At 37.6% G+C, this 14,508-nt stretch overlaps 1 protein-coding gene across 2 annotated transcripts in view; it reads left to right on the forward strand.

Moving 5' to 3' along the window:
- The window catches only part of ZFPM2 (zinc finger protein, FOG family member 2), a 308,548-nt gene that overhangs the window by 133,925 nt on the left and 160,115 nt on the right, over nucleotides 1-14,508 (forward strand). For both annotated transcript variants that reach the window (XM_039706304.1, XM_039706305.1), the window contains one exon: nucleotides 12,267-12,385. In XM_039706304.1, the coding sequence (XP_039562238.1) occupies nucleotides 12,267-12,385 (119 nt within the window). The remainder of the gene's footprint in view (nucleotides 1-12,266; nucleotides 12,386-14,508) is intronic.

Genomic DNA, 14,508 nt, shown 5'->3' on the forward strand with positions numbered 1-14,508 from the left:
GACACAGTACTGAGAAGGAGGCTGGTGGCAGCTGAACTGCCTGAGGAAGCAATGTCCAGGGGACAGGAGATGGGTAGGAAGCTGGCTTTTATGGAGAGGCACTGGAATATAAAAAAAGAGTGGTCCCAGCTCCTGCGTGGAAGTTCAGGCTTTTTCAGATACTGAAAGGCTTGTTTTTTAAAACCACTAACTGCAGCACTGGTTATGTAAAAGTAGGATTTGTTTCTCTAGATATTCTATTCCTTTAAGCTAATGCATTGTGTATCCTGTTAATGTACTTTGTTAATTGAGATGAAAACATATGGGAAAAAAAACCTGGTAGAATCAAGCTGTCTTTCTCCAAGATTCCCATTACAGCAAATTGTCTGTGCCTATCAAAAAGGAATTGTTAAGTTGAAAAGTATTTATGTACATCAAAGGAATTGTCACAGTTAAAATAGAAATTTTCTCTTTGCATTGATGCATGTGTTTTTTTTAATGGGGAGGTAGACAGGAGCCAATATTTTTAGGGGAATTTTTATGCTATTACACATGATTTTATAAAGTGCTGATTTTATTATCAGGGGAATAAAGATTCCAAACTGCATCTTTTTCAATATGATCATTTCATACGTACTTATCCTTTTTAACTCTATATATTTAATAATAGACTATGCTTCTTATATTCTTACAGTAACTCACCTTTGCAGGATAATAAGAAGCTGTTAAAAATTGACATTAATATTTTTAAAACATCATAATATACAGTCGGTTTTAAGACTTCAATGACAAAATAATTCTGTAGCCCAGATATATTTTGAAATATAATTCTTTAGATCACTGTTGACACTGTCTGCTTCATGACTATGTTTTGCCAGAAATACTTTCCTACTTCTTCAAAATAATGAGTTTATTTTAAGTATTGTGTTTTCAGAAGCAGTGATTGCAACTGTCAGGGAAAGTTAGGGCTCCTGTCACTAGCACTGACTTCCTCTGAGACCCTGAGTTTCTTTTTTAGGCTGAAATTTTTAGTAAGGCCATGGAGTATGTGGACTTGTTCTCAATTATGGTTTACAGACATAAAGTCTAAGCGGTGAAGTCAGTTTCAAGAGGTTATTCTTCAGGAAAAAGTGTATCTCCATCCTACTGCCACAGAACACGTGCCAGATCTGTCTCTTCCTCAGGCTCCCCAGTCACTGCATCTGTCCAAGCAGCAATGGGGTGTTCAAAGCCTGTGCTGGTAAAAGGGAGGGTGGTGAGGCAAGGCAATTTGGGATATGCTTTACACACATGATGTCCCTGGGACTTACTCATATGAAGGTCAAGATCATTCCTGTACAGAAGGCTGCCACAAGACCAGTATTCTACTTAAGTCTTATGTAAGCCTCAGAGTAGGATTTAGGCAGTGCCCAGGACTTGTGCTCAATCTCTGTTCAAGGGTTTATTTCACTCTAAGTTACAAGTCTGCTGTATAAGTGAGCATCACTCTTTATATCAGCTTCAAAGTCCGGGCTATGCTAAGATGTAGGTGGATGTGGAAGCAGTGTGATAGTCCAGGCTGAGGCACTGAAGGGTGCTCTGGTCCATGTCCAACCCAGCAGTCAGTTCCTGTCTGGCACCATGTTAAAAAGCAGTGCTGGTCACTGCTGGTACTTGATCACAGAAGATGTAGATAAGCACATAACTCATGAGTGCTGGAGCAGTGCACAGCCATGTGTCTGTTATGCATGGCCATCCTCAGCAAGTGCAAAGGAATTATTAATTTGAATCTTGATATTGTACATTATAGTTATACTACATTTATCTCTATTTATAATAATGTTGCTTTTCATATAAATTGCATTTATAATGGATGTGACTATATATTGCATGCATGCAGTGGAGCATAGCATTCAATCTCCCTTTGTTCCCGTCTCCCTCTCACTTTCCTAATCTCAACAATAACTAGATCTTTTCGATGGTTGCACTAAATACTGATAAATTGGAGTCTTTACTGAGGTTTTTGTCTTTTTCTTTGTACTCTCAGAATTTTGTTGGAAACATTGAAAGGAAATAGGAAAATACTTTTAAAGCATCTGCTTCCTTTGCAAGACATTTGGGCAGTTTGGATCACATACTTTTAGCTAGATATTAGTGTCTAAGCAGTGGCTTCATACCTCTGAGTATGCATATCTGATAGAAAGCAAATAACTTATCTGCTGTTACACAAATGAGAGATGAAAATGGATCCTTCTATCTCTAAGCATAAGTACTGTAAACTGAGAAGACACACAGATACGGTCACAGATGATCTCATTGCTTTGCTTTTAGAGTAAAAAAGAATACTTTTCAAAACATTTTTGCTCATGTAATATATTTAATTACATAAATATGAATACGTCAGTCTTCATACTAAGTTAACTTCAGTAGCTTTTTACATTCACTAGCAACAGAGGCTGCATGGATATTTTTCTTTTTTCCAAGTAAAAAAGAGATCCAGCAACTGGGGAAACATGAAAATGTCTATGATTTGTTTTATATAATTGTCATATATACTTGTGTAAATAATACTGTTAAAAAAAAAAAAGTTAAACATGCAAATGTCTATGATTATTTTATATAATTGTCATATATACTTGTGTAAATAATACTGTTTAAAAAAAAAAAAAAAAGTGAGCATCTTTGTCCTGGTTCAGGGCTAAAAGGATTCCAAGAAGTCCTAGGGAAAGATTGGTGTAGGTGATGGTGAAATGTGAGATTTTCTCCCATGCAGAATAGTATCTATTTCAGAAAAAAATTTCAGTCTGTGTTATGTAAGCTGTATTTTCAGTTGTGCCCATTTTATATTGTCTTACATACAGTGCTTCATAAACCTCTAAGTGTATTTCAGCTCTATGAAGCAAAGAAAAAGCAGACAAACTCAGAACTGAAATGTTTTTGCATATATTGGGGAGAATCTGCACACAAAGGGACATTTATCAGGGGCTACTGTTCCTCTGCTGAGGGAGGGAGCATACCCAGGAGTATCCAGAAACAGATGATGATCTTATCGAGAAAACCTTCTTCAGCAGTATTGTCAGCCTGCTCTTGCCAAGTCTGGCATTTCTGTATCCTGTGTATTCCTGATGGAGAGAAAGGGAGCAAAGCTGTGCCAGCTGCAAGTAGCAGGGATGAAGAACCTGCTCAGCCTGCTGGGTCAGTGCAGTGTTGCAGTATAACTGGGAGTCGTGTTTACCACTATGGTCCATGCGAGAATGCAGTTTACACTATTCCTTTCATAGAGAACTGCAGTTAGGGCTCTTTGGCTACACTGGTTGTCTTTGGGGATTTTTTTTTTTCCTGTATTTTTGCAAGTACACTCTTTGGCTACACTGGTCGTCTTTGGGGATTTTTTTTTCTGTATTTTTGTAAGTACTTCTACTCCAGGTTTACCTCAACATATGGAGGCAGTAACAAACCTCTTGAACTACACAAAGATGGAAAACTATTGAGAAAAACAAAGAAACAAAAAATTCTTTTCTTCTGAGATGTGGAGGTAGAAAACAGAGGGGTAAATTTGCCTTGCAGTTAGTAGACTTGAAAATTAAAGATCTTTTCTTCTTATTTCATTTCAGGATCAGGATTTTGCCATGATGGCTGGGTTTATTTTGCCTCTATTTGTAGACTAGATGCTGATATAAGCACAGTATTTGCTCTATTATGTGGATCGTGACTCTGAAGCAAGTGAACAAACCTTTGGCATTGTTAGATTTTTGAATATATGTATTTTTCTTTCTACTTTTTTCCCTTTTTTTTTTCTTTAAGCATGCTTCTGTAAGTTTAGTGAAGCAGTCCAAATAAAGAAAAAGTCTATAGACCTGTGTAAAAATATAAAATTCTAATCAAATTCTAGCAACCATGTTCATTAGGTACTCCCTCCTTTCTGAGTTCTGGGGAAAAAACAGTACTTTTAGTTCACCTTAAACCATAAAAATTATTTTAATGGCATATGTGATGAAAAATTGTTATTTAGTTTCCATTTCCATTTCTTTAGTATCTACTAAATTTATGTGCTGTTAACGTTTATTCAATTTATTGCTCTCCCTTCCAGTTCCCTCCAAATGTAGAATTAGCATTGTCATTTCAAATTGGTGCAGATAGTGTTCACCACCATAGGTCTGTGTTTTTCTAATTTGGGATGTGATCCTGTACTCCTAAATTCTGTAGATTACAGGAGTGGGAGGTACTGTAAGAAAGTATTTATTTTGTATTTATTTTATGTAACTGAATACAAATAGAGTGCTAAAAATCTCAAATAGAGAATTTTTGAAGTGTCAGTCACTTCTTTTGACACTCTAGTCTCTGAATGCTATGCTTGTGCTGCAAAACATAGTGCACATTTGCATCAGTGAAGTTAGCTGTGTATTTCAGTTTGTGTACCCATATCTGAAGTCACATCAACCAGTTAGTGTTGTGGGCATAGCTGGAGCCTGCTGTAAACTAGATAACCAGTAATAAAACTTCTTCTCAAAAAAGTTTTATGGCACACGTGGTGATCTGGCTACTTGGATGTAGAGAATGGGTTTGACCAAATGTCGGGTGAAATCACATCTCTGGGTGCAGTGTAGACACACTTCAGTTTTTCAGTTTAGCCAGGATGCAGCTGAGCAATGAGATATTAGAATAATTATATTTTATTTTAGTGGTTTAGCTTATGAATTAAGCACTGTAATAGCACAGATGCTTTGGCTAGAAAATCGTAGTGTTTGCATTCTAATTCTAAATGGGAATTCATGCACTTCTCTTGTGTTTCAGGTTTGGAGAAACATGTTTCTTCTCTTACTTGGAAAGTTTTCTGCATCCCAGTTTTCTTGAATATCTTATGATCCTCTTTTTCCAGGTGCTGTCTTTGTGTCAGACCCGACCTGAATCTTCAGATGTCTGTTTCCCTAGACTTCTCTCTTGCTTTGTTTCTTAAATTTATTTCCACCCTCTCTCTCTCTGCCTTCCCCCCTACCCCAGATCCTTCTGTGCTCTTCTTTTCTCTGAAAATCTTTTCCTAGGCTTTCCCTGTCCTCACTTTCACAATATTTGTTCCTTCCCTTTATTGCCTGATGTAGGACAGCGCTGTTGCAGATAAGGATAGCACCTGCACTCTCTGCCATTTGCAGTTCTAGCAGCAGGTAGAAGAGATAAAGAAACTCTGCTTCTGACTTTCAGGGCCCTAAAGAAAGGTAGGGAGCAGCAAGTTTTTTGTTATAGAAAACAGAGAAGGGTTTTCATTTGTCATCCTTACCTGGAGTGCACAGCTGCCCAATACTCCTGGGGGAGTATTGTCAAGATGCAGCAATGTTAGGCAGCTGAGTTAGGAAAGAAGTGGCAGCTTCTCCTGCATGGCCTTTGCTATCTAGACCTGCTTCTAAGCAATGGCAAAGATCACTAGGTTAGAGCCAGAAGTACCTCCAGCCTGTTCTTGTGTCTACTTCCCTCATGGCTGAGGTTTGGTTCACTCTATTCCTTAAGTGGGATGTATACTGGAAGGATCAGGGCTGGGGGAAGGAGTCACTGGTGGTTGGCAATAATTTCAGAAAAGAAAAAAAGGAAGCTATGTTCAGAAGCCCTCCACCACCTCAGAGCCAGCAGAATAGCAGCCCTCCCTCCAGGGTGACTCCAATCCAGAGCTGTTTTCTCAGTTCTCAGTCCCGAGTCTGTTCTGCCTTCTATCTTATCCTAACATTGTCCTACCCCATCTTTTGGGAAGCAACATGAAGTTTTACCTTTGCTTGTGGACAACCTAAATAACCTTTGGTTTTGCCAAGACCCCTGAGAATGCTGTTTTCGTAGCAAAGCAAATGATAAAATTTCTGTCAAAGTTTGACTGTAATTTAGTCCATTACTGCTTGTACTCAGTGTGAATTTGTCTCATATGTGTCTTCCTAGTAAGATAACTACAATTTTTGAATCCCCCAGTAGACTTGTCATGCTGCAAATCACACTGTATTTTGACACTGCCCAGGTCGTCTTGCTCTGGAGTCAGTGCACTGACTGCAGAATGGATACTGTATTGTCCACTGTGAGAATTAGGTAACAGGATGTATTAAATCCCTGACAAGCACAATGTGAGGTGATTTGCCATTTTCAGGGATTTTTAAATTGAAGGTGGTGAGATGCTGGAACAGGTTGCCCAGAGGTGGTAGATGTCCCATCCCTAGAAACATTCAAGGTCAGGTTAAACAGGGCTCTGAATGACCTGATCTAATTGAAGATGACCCTTCTTGGTGAAGGAAGGTAGGACTAGATTACCTTAAAGGGTCCTTTCCAACCCTATTCAAAGACCTATTACATGATTCTATGAATTGTCTGTTACCTAATATTCTTCCACAATAACAGAGGCAAGCATCTCATCAGTGCTGGAAGAGGATTTGTTCATTCATTCATTCATTCACTCATTCATTAATTCATTCATCATGAAGTGCCGTAGCACAGCATATTTTGGGTTACTGCCTCAGAGTCACAGTTATTTGTTTCTGGATTTTGGACTATTGAATGAGTCCTGTGGAAAGAGAATGTTACTGTTTTACCATTTCCATTACGTTATCTTTTCCAGTGCAATTACCAACTAATTCAAAGCTCTTTGTGTTAAGCTAATAGCTTTTGACTCTCTGCTGTCAGCCACTCCTCTTTGTGCACTTTGTGCACAGTTTACCAGTTCCCTTACCACTTACCTATGAAGAACATTTATTTTTTCTCTGAGTAGAGGCTCATCATAGACAAATCATTAAATGGAACATCAAAAAGATCCCATCTGTTAGAGTTGCATATGGGTAAGATCACAATTATCGAAAGCCTCTTTTTTTCCCTTATGCTTATCCGTACAATAAATGTAGTTGTCAGCAGGATAAGTTCACGCATCGGATAAGGTCACAATTTCATTTAGTGACAACTTCCAACAGCGTGAACTTACAAGGTTCGATTTATTAAAGAGTCAGAAGGGATAAGATCACTGCATGGCCAGCCTGATTTATCAGGGTTTGACTGGAGTACTTGAATAGAGAATGTCGTATTTCAAGTTTATGTTCAAAACTGTAGTTTAGTGTGTGTTATGTCTCACAGACTTGAAAATTGAGGGAGGAGAATTTACAGGAAGTATCTCAATAATGCAGTTTATGTCTGCCAAACAAGTGTGTGAACACTGAATATTGGAGATACCTTATTAAGGATCACAGAAGTGGAAATGGGATAGTTCTCCACTATCAGTGAATTGCTATGTGCAGACCTGCGCATATTAGTTTGTTATAATGGAAGCAATCACCAGCCAAATATTAATTGCAGATTCTTCCTGTGCATATAGGATGGCAGGCAAATGCTGGCTTCTGGGTTGGGCAGCACTTAACAACTGAGGGTGTTTTTAACTAGCTCGCTCTGACTTCAGAGCAGTCCTTGTTTGAAACTACAACACACACAATTTCTCTGCCATGCAGAAATACTCATTAGAGAGCCAGGTGGCTGTGGACTGGAAATATGCAAAGAAGGAGCCATTTGCTTGTGGAAATTGGTAGAGCCCCATGATGACAAATAACCAGTCTCTAATTGTAGCAGAGGAAGGGCTTACTCGTTGTTTTGAACCGACTCCACTTAGAAAGCTATTTTAAATTAAGAAAAAAACCCAAAACCTAATGCCCAAAGCTATCAGTGACTTGCTTAGAAGTCTTAAATGCATATGAATCTGGATACAGTTATTTCTGAATGTAGTTCTCCTTATGTCCCACAAAAGCTGTTCATCATTCACCTTCAGATATATATTCCTTCGTTTCTTACTCCAGAATGTAAGTAGATGGATGAAAGCCAGTATTATTTTGTTTCAGAAATACTATACAACTAGAGTTCAACTATATTATAGTTGAATTTTTTTCTGGTAGTCAGACTGTGGTCAAATCCTGTTAGGGCCAAAAGCTCCTGTTGGATTCCTGTGTACTCTATGTTTTGTGGAGAGGTTTTTTTTAAATGATCCTGATTGTCCTGTAAAAGAACACAAAGCTAAACTGACCTCTCTACCTTCTGTTTAATGAAAGCCCTGTGTGGCATGCCTGAAACAATATATGCATGTATGAAAAGAATCCTAAATTGAGTCCTTTCATTCTGGTTTCCTAGCCACCAAGGTGGCCTAATATCTTAAAAGCCATGGGATGTTTTATAGCTGTACTAGTGAGTCATGACTTGAGGCTTCTTTTACAGTGCAGCTATCATAAGTCTTTGAGTAATCACAGACTTTAAAAGTATGCTACATCAACAAGATAAGAGAAACAGCCCACAGCACTAACAGCATTATCTTTTACCAAAATTGATTAGCCCATACTATGTGTCTCAAATATTTTGTATAAACTTACTCAGCAAGCTGGAAATAAATGTGTTCCTGAAGAACAAGCTGGGGGAAAAAAAAAGCCCCAAAAAAACCACTTGCTCCGTAGCAAGGAAAGGGCAAGTAAATACCACTAAATGAAATGTCTCTTAAGTAATTTTTTACCTTACTCACAAAAACTAAAAGCAGAGCATCACTTCCTCTCTACTTGTATTTCTTAGTGCTGCTTCTGTCACACTTCTTGCTGTCCTTTTCGATCGGAGAGCTGACAAGTCTGGGATGAAAAGAGTAAAACTGCTTCTCTACTTTGCGTGGAAATTATGAGTATATACCATCTTTTATTCCAAGGAAGGAAGTAGGAAGGAGTTCTGTTATAATTTGCTGTATGAAGGAACTTGTATTCAGTACTGAGATGGTCTGTTGCGATTGCTGATTACTTGAGGTGCCTAACAGTGTTTGGCACAGAATTTTCTGCTTCCTTTGGGTTTGAACATGGATTAAAGAAGGCTGCAGCAGCTTTTCATCCTTTTATTTTCTTTTCCTCCCCACATGTTGGAATTTCCATGGACCAGTATGTGTGAAGAGTCAGTACCAGCTGAGTCTTTGCACTTCTTACTGTGAGCGGTGATACAGCAATGAAGTCTCAGATCCTCTTCCTTCTCCTGATGTAATCTGTGAAGATTCTGAGCAGTTGTGCAGAGGATGGTAGCTATAGAGAGCACTTCAGATTTACATCTGAACTTCCTCTGGGGCTGAAGGGGAAAATCTTGTCTTGCTGACAGATTTTTCAAAGCCTTTTAATTAAGAGTCACAGGGTGAGGTTCTCATTTTCCAGCAAACACCCTTGAAGTCACACATTACATAGGGCCACAGGTATGGCATTTAAACCAGCATCCCTGTGGGAAGTCAGCGGTGAGCAGGGGACAGCTGCAGTTACATCAAGTGAGAGACTGACCCCCTGTGTACTGCAGTTGTGGTACCATTCACCAAACAGGAAATTTTAGGGGGAAAAAAGTGTTTTAAATAAATGCAGAGAAGTTGCAGGCAGTGTTAATTTTTTTTTCTATAAAAAACCAAAGATATTCAGTTAAAAAAAACATCTTTGCCAAGGACTAAATTGTAATGTGCTACACCTTGTATAAACATAACCAGATTGCCTCGTTTTCCCTAAAAATGCAAGCAGATTGTCCTTCTCTGCTCTGACATTCACCCATAGCTTTAAAATGGCTGCTGGTCAGTGTGACAAAAGAGAAATGTATCTTTTTTGGAGAACTGCAATAAAGAGAAACAGAAAGGTTTTGCAGCAAAACATTTTGTTACCTGTCTGCAATCTACTCCTCTTTCACAGTGTTCTAAGTGGGTGGGGAAACACAGCAGTTTCAGTACAATTCAGCATGATGTTACCCCATAGGCAGTACATTTCAAAGTATTCATATATACCGAATATTGCCTGAACTACAGCTTTGAACTGTAACAAAAGAGAATAGGAGAGAAACTCCATAGTACCTTATTTAATTATCAACAGAGGGGAAAAAATATATCTGGGGGAAAAAAATGCTTGTTCTTATACTTGCCTCAAATCTGAACTACTTATCAGGTATAAGATTCATGTTATTAATTTTATTTAAAATATAATGTAATTATGTGTACCTTAAAACTTTGGTAGCTTTTTGGATATCAGTGGCTGATCTGCCCCAAGTTTGTCGTTCTTAATCCATTAAAAGACAGGCCTGCTTGTAAATCCACAGGTACAGATAAGGAGTCACTGTTTGACTGTGTCTGAACCCTTTTCAAATGAAAAATGTCAGTGGCAGAAAGGGAGGCTGAATTATTTTTTAAAAGGGTTTTCAAAGATTCTCATGATTCCTCTGGTATCAGTTAAATGTGACATGTCCATAGACATGGCTGTTTTTTAGTGTGTAAAAGCAAGCAAATGCTGCAGTTTTCATCTCTATGTAGAGAAAAAATGCTGCCGTATGGCTAGTGATAAACATGTTACTTTGCAATTTCTCTCTTACATAATTAACATATAAAGAGATTTTTAAAGCTAATACAATTTGTAACAATGTGACTGTGAGAAGGAAAAAATGCTTTTATGGTTGTTTGGGGGTTTTTTTTCTGTTTGGACACATATATGTCACATGTGTAAATTAGATATAATTAATCCATAGGCTTTCCTGCTCACATACTGTCTCTTAAAATGTCATAGCACTGTCATGATGAGGACTCACCCACATACACAGAAGCTTTTGTAAACCAATACAGCTTTATTTCCTAGATTTGTTCCAGTTTGCAGGAAGGATCTGATGCACGATTTTACGTAGAGTAGTTTTGTAATCTGCAACACTCAGAGGTGAAATTTAGATTTCTGTGCTTGAAAATGGAAGCTGGAGCCAACTCTTCTCTTTGGAAGATGGTCAAGATTAACCCCTGTGGACAAGTAAAAGCTTTGCAGCCTGACTGCAATGTAAATCCAGGCATCCAGGGGAACGTTTAGCTGGGGGAAGTTTGTGGAGGCTGCCTGTGAGCCAGGAGGAGTTACTCACTTCCTTCAGCCCAAGGTTCATTTCACAACAACCACCCGTTCTAAATCTGGGACAAATTGACTCCTTGCACAGTTGGACTTTGCTCTGTTTGTGGAAAAGCACCATCCTTGTTTGGGGTGGAGATGTTGAGATGTGCTGATGCAAAAGACAGGAATCACTTGCATCTGTTTCATATGGAAAGGGAGCAAGGGGCTTTAGCAGTCATGGAAAACAAATAATGAAAAATCATGGCTTTAGCAAAGTTGAGGTGAGCTCGGCTGCTCCTGAGATCAACGGATTTTTTGCCTACCTTCAGGAAGGGCAATGCTTGGAAGTGCAAGAGCATGGAAAAAAGCAGTCAAACATCTAACAGGAAAAGTACGGATCAGCCTGTCCTTGTTCCACTGTATCCCTATGAAAGTCTGAAACCAGAATTTATTTAGAAAAGAATGCTAGAAATTGTGTATATAAATATAACTGTTGCTGTATTTTTAAATGAAACGTTTTTTCATAAAAAGTAGTCTTAGTGAAGAGACTGGTTTCAAAGAAGAGTTGTCCAGACTAGTTTTTTAATCTTGAAATAAAATTAAAAAAATATGGGGTGGGAAAGGTGGTGACTGAATTTTATTTTTCTCTCAATGAGAATGATGAATTGTGTTATGCTTTCTCTTTACTGAAAAATACAGAAAAGGTGAGCTAAAGCAAATACTTCTCTTTTAAGTGGTTAATTTTGATGTCTTTGCATTCAAAAAGAAAATTTATTCAAAATAAAAATATATCATGTACTAAAAATAATTATGCAATTCAAAAATTCATCATACAGCTTTCCCATTACATTCACTTATTTTGTCTTATAACATTAAGCTAAAAATTAAAATTATTTTTTGTTTAATTCTGAAATGTTACTGCCTGTAAAATCTCAAAAGTTCAAAATCCTTTTGTAATTGCAGTAAATGCTTTTAGTAGTATCTTGGAGGTGTAGTGAATTTTTTATGGCTATATGCTGTTTTTCTCAAATATTTAATTGCTGCATGCTTTAAAATGTGATCTTGTGCAGCAAAATGCATCAAGGAGGGTAATGCACCAGGTGTGGCTGCTGTTGGACTCTCTTTTCAGCTGTCATTTCCCCCTTCCTCAGCACTTCTTAAGAGCTCTTATGGAATGCTATTCTGAATAAAAATGCTTTCAAACTGTAATGTGTGTGAAAAGATGCAAGAAAGGAATGGGACTTTCTGAACCAAATTTGAATATAATTATAAGGGAAAAAGGTTTGTTTTTCTTTTGCAGGATGACAAGATCAGTTGTTTTTCAGACAAGCATAATTAATTCTCATTATATTGGTCCTCTGAACATAGTGCTTGTAAAACCAACACAAAGGGAGAGGTGGTTGTTGTCAAGGCATGAGTGAAAGTACTCTCAACACTGCTTGTTTTCTTTGTTTGCAGGAGAGTTGGAGGTGGTCCAGAAAGACGGGGAGCGCAAGATTCAGAGCCGGCAGCAGCTTCCGGTCGGAACAACATGGGGGCCTTTCACTGGGAAGATGGATCTGAATAATAACACCTTGGTATGTAATGCTCCAGGACACTTCTCTTTGTTGTACTGTGTGTCATGTGTGTCATTCTTCAGGGAACAGCCTGAATTGCTCCTCAGACAGAGAGTTTGAAATCAGGCATTGTTAGCTTTAACGGACAGTGGTATTTGGCTCTTCTCCAATTTGTTCATCTATGGCAACCATCCACATGAAGTTATTTGGAGCACAGGTTAATAGTGTTTAACTTGTTCTTTTGCTGAAGGGAAATGTCACTTCCTTGTTTGCTGAACCAAGGTGTTGTGTTCCAGTACTAGTATCTGATTTTCTTGTGGCTTTTTAAATTTTTCCTAGTATTAATTTCAGAATACTTAATTTATATTAAAGAAATGTATCAAAATAAACAATTACATTATTTTAAGAGAAAGTTAATTTAAATTTGCCTTAGTTTAATTGAACATAGCAAAATCTTCCATCAAATTTATGTTTTTTTGAAAAGTGTCAAAAGACACCCGTCATATAATATATTCTCAAATAGCCTCATTTTTTATTCTGATTGCATAAAGTATGTAGACCATTTTACTTTAAAGTAATGATCTCACTTCAGTGCACTGAAAATCATGTCATTTCTAGGTCTTCATTTCATCTTTGTTTGTGTTGGTTTTAAGTCTGAGCTTCAATATTATTTGTGTATAGTTCAGATTAATTTTCTGAAAATATCAGGAAGGAAACAACTAATATCTCCAGAAAGGTTTAAACAGTCTTGGAACATGCATTGCCCTGTGGGATACTTCTGAAGAACAGTTATCTGCAGCTGGATCACTGTTTGCTGTTGCAGACCTTGCATTGCATGTATTTAGCATAAAGACATGTGGGAGAGTTTCACAGGAAGGGATTACAGACATTTTGGGTACACATCTCTGTACTGCAAATGGAGAAACTGAGACTCCCAGTATTCCCCAGCACTGGGTGTTGTCCTGCCCTTGCAGGAGCTGAAGAGAGTGAGGAGTGCTGAGTTGCAGATGTATCATCTGGGACAGGGTGACAGAGGGCTTGTGTGGACAAGGGAGAAAAAGGGGGAAATTAATTTTCTTCAACTCCTCCCTTGAGAACCCATGCCTATATAATGGAGTTCCCTTTCTAAGGGTTACTGGATAGGATGCACGCTACTTTCTGTAAATATGCATATTAAAATTTGAGTGAAGCGTTATTCTGAGTACATAGAATAGTATAGTATAGATATAATGCATAGCAGACATTTAAAATCTTATTATTTTGTACTCTCTAATGTAATTTATTCATCAAATGGTGCTAAGAAATGTTGCAGAAAGAGGCATGGAAACGGTCTAAGTTTCCAAGAGTTCAGTATTCCCAATCCAGATCAGGTTTCCCATTCAGACACCTGAATAAAGAACAGATTTTCAGAAGTACTGCAGAGTCAAAGCATCTTATTTGTTAGAAAGGAAAAAGTGAAAAATTTGAACTTGTCTCATTTTCTACATCCATTTAATTTTTATTTCTTCATCTATTTTATTATTGGCTTGTCATCACTCTCAAAATGTTTTTCCTAAAAGGCCATATGTGAAACCACCTGTAATTTAAATAATTTTTTGAATCCCAGTATAACTGATTTCATTACCTTTCATATATCAGAAACCTTAGTCCTGTTGTAGCGCAAAATGTCTCCAGAATCCATATTGTAGAGAAATGCTAGTTTGGTTTTGTTCACTTGTACCACTTCATCAGGTATCTACAACATGAAGATAATGTTTAAGTATGGGAGGTGGTATTGATTGTCCCTTCTCTACAAAATTTATCTTTATCAGATATTCTTAGAATGCATTTACAACACGTCAACATGTCAGAAGCCAATCATGTAATCATATTCTCCCTTAATAGCACAGGAATGTTATAAGTTCTGTTATTGCTTTTTAAATTTGGACAAATACCATTTTTGCTATATCAAAACATTTAGCTGAGATAGTTAGGTTTTAATGAACTGGTAATGCAGTGTGCAGAACTGCCTTTAATTTTTTTTGTTGTAATGGGATAGAACAGCTTTCTCAGTATAGTTCACAGAGATGTGTGATGAAAATCTTCAGGACTTTTCTCACTAAACTGGAAAGATACTTTTTTATTGTCAAATTAAAAATCATGAA

Source organism: Passer montanus, unplaced genomic scaffold (genome assembly GCF_014805655.1).
Source record: "Passer montanus isolate IOZ18808 unplaced genomic scaffold, ASM1480565v1 scaffold19, whole genome shotgun sequence".
In the NCBI taxonomy this organism is placed as follows: domain Eukaryota; kingdom Metazoa; phylum Chordata; class Aves; order Passeriformes; family Passeridae; genus Passer; species Passer montanus.